General features: G+C 32.8%; 1 protein-coding gene across 1 annotated transcript in view; it reads right to left on the reverse strand.

Annotated features, from left to right (window-relative positions):
- LOC119586190 (vacuolar protein sorting-associated protein 45-like) overlaps window positions 1–1,431 on the reverse strand; it is a gene marked incomplete in the record, with an annotated part of 11,967 nt that overhangs the window by 2,395 nt on the left and 8,141 nt on the right. Inside the window, 2 exon segments of the mRNA XM_037934892.1 lie at window positions 43–150; window positions 1,060–1,218. Of these exon segments, the coding sequence (XP_037790820.1) occupies window positions 43–150; window positions 1,060–1,218 (267 nt within the window).

Here is a 1,431-nt window from a genome sequence, read left to right on the forward strand (position 1 = left end):
CTTTAGATCATTTTGATCCATTACTCCAAGTAACAACCTTACCTTGAAGAGACGCTTTTTGATAGCCGAAATATCCTGGGGAGCCTGAGTGCCAAAGAGGTCACTCTGCCGAGCCCTTGCTCCCCCGTAGTCCATCAATGATGATAATAACTACAAGACAAGTTGTATTAAATGTACTTAATCCTTTGAAAAAAGAAGTGACCAACACATCACAAGGAAACTATTTCATCCATAAAAAATAGAGAATGCAAATAAACAAGAAAGACGCTGAATTGCATTTCTGTATCTGATTCATATTTCTAAATATAACAAAGAGTCCTGTTTTCATTTCTAAAATATTACTTTGTTATTAAAATGGGCTACAGTACAAGTGAATCATATCCAACACTGTACTAATACATATATTATCTAGACCACTGATTCATCTTCATGTACAAAATACAAAGTGTGAGCAAATTGTGTTGATTCAACTTATATAATAAAACAAGTGACATAACTACCATGGAACACACACATTCATGATATTACTATTACCTAAAATAAGTTTACAGTCGTGAGAGGATTTGTCTACAAAGAGAAAAAAGAGAAAAAATATGATGATACCACCTATTTCACCTAATAATATTCCTAAAACCACACAACCTTAAAACACCATTATAACAAAAAAGTATTAATAACCTATCTTTAGAAGCAAGAGATGTCACTCCCATGTTTAAGTACTATTGTTTTTTATTAAAATTACATAAAGAAAAGAGTAAATCACATACATAACCATCTCAAGCTGATACAGGTTCTGATGTCAGATAACACTCATTTTCTACAGATATATGTATGTAATTTTGTAATATCACCTATGTAATACTTTTGATGAAGATATAGGATAATATCAAAACACCACACTAATACCTTTTGCTCTGTGAAGTAATTCATTCCATATCATACATTTTCTACCTCTTGAACACAAATAATATAATTTCCAAAATAAAAACCTACTGAAGACCACCTAAATTCAACCATCAAAAACCATAATACAAATCTCATACACTGAAATCAACCAACCTTCAAGTAGTCATCGCCTACATTCCTCTTGCGCAGGGCATTAATGAGCCCCCGGACATCATTGTTAGGATGACCCTCATGGCGAAGGGCATAGAGCATGACGAGAGCCACTGCATCTGCCTCCCTCACTTTCACATCAGTTACAAGCTGGTAAATCCTCTGAGAAGAGCAAACATAAACTTCATTCTTTTTTAAATCAAAAGGGCAGACTAGATAATACTTAACAAATAAAGAAAGAATAAAAGATGCTTTAAAAATGACAAAAAACAAATAGAGGTGAAATACAGGTAATACATACAAATAACTAACATCACAATATTCATTACAAATCCTTTACAACAAAAAAAGTTATTTTTCTTGTGAGCCCAACCC

This window comes from Penaeus monodon, chromosome 21 (genome assembly GCF_015228065.2).
Source record: "Penaeus monodon isolate SGIC_2016 chromosome 21, NSTDA_Pmon_1, whole genome shotgun sequence".
In the NCBI taxonomy this organism is placed as follows: Eukaryota; Metazoa; Arthropoda; class Malacostraca; order Decapoda; family Penaeidae; genus Penaeus; species Penaeus monodon.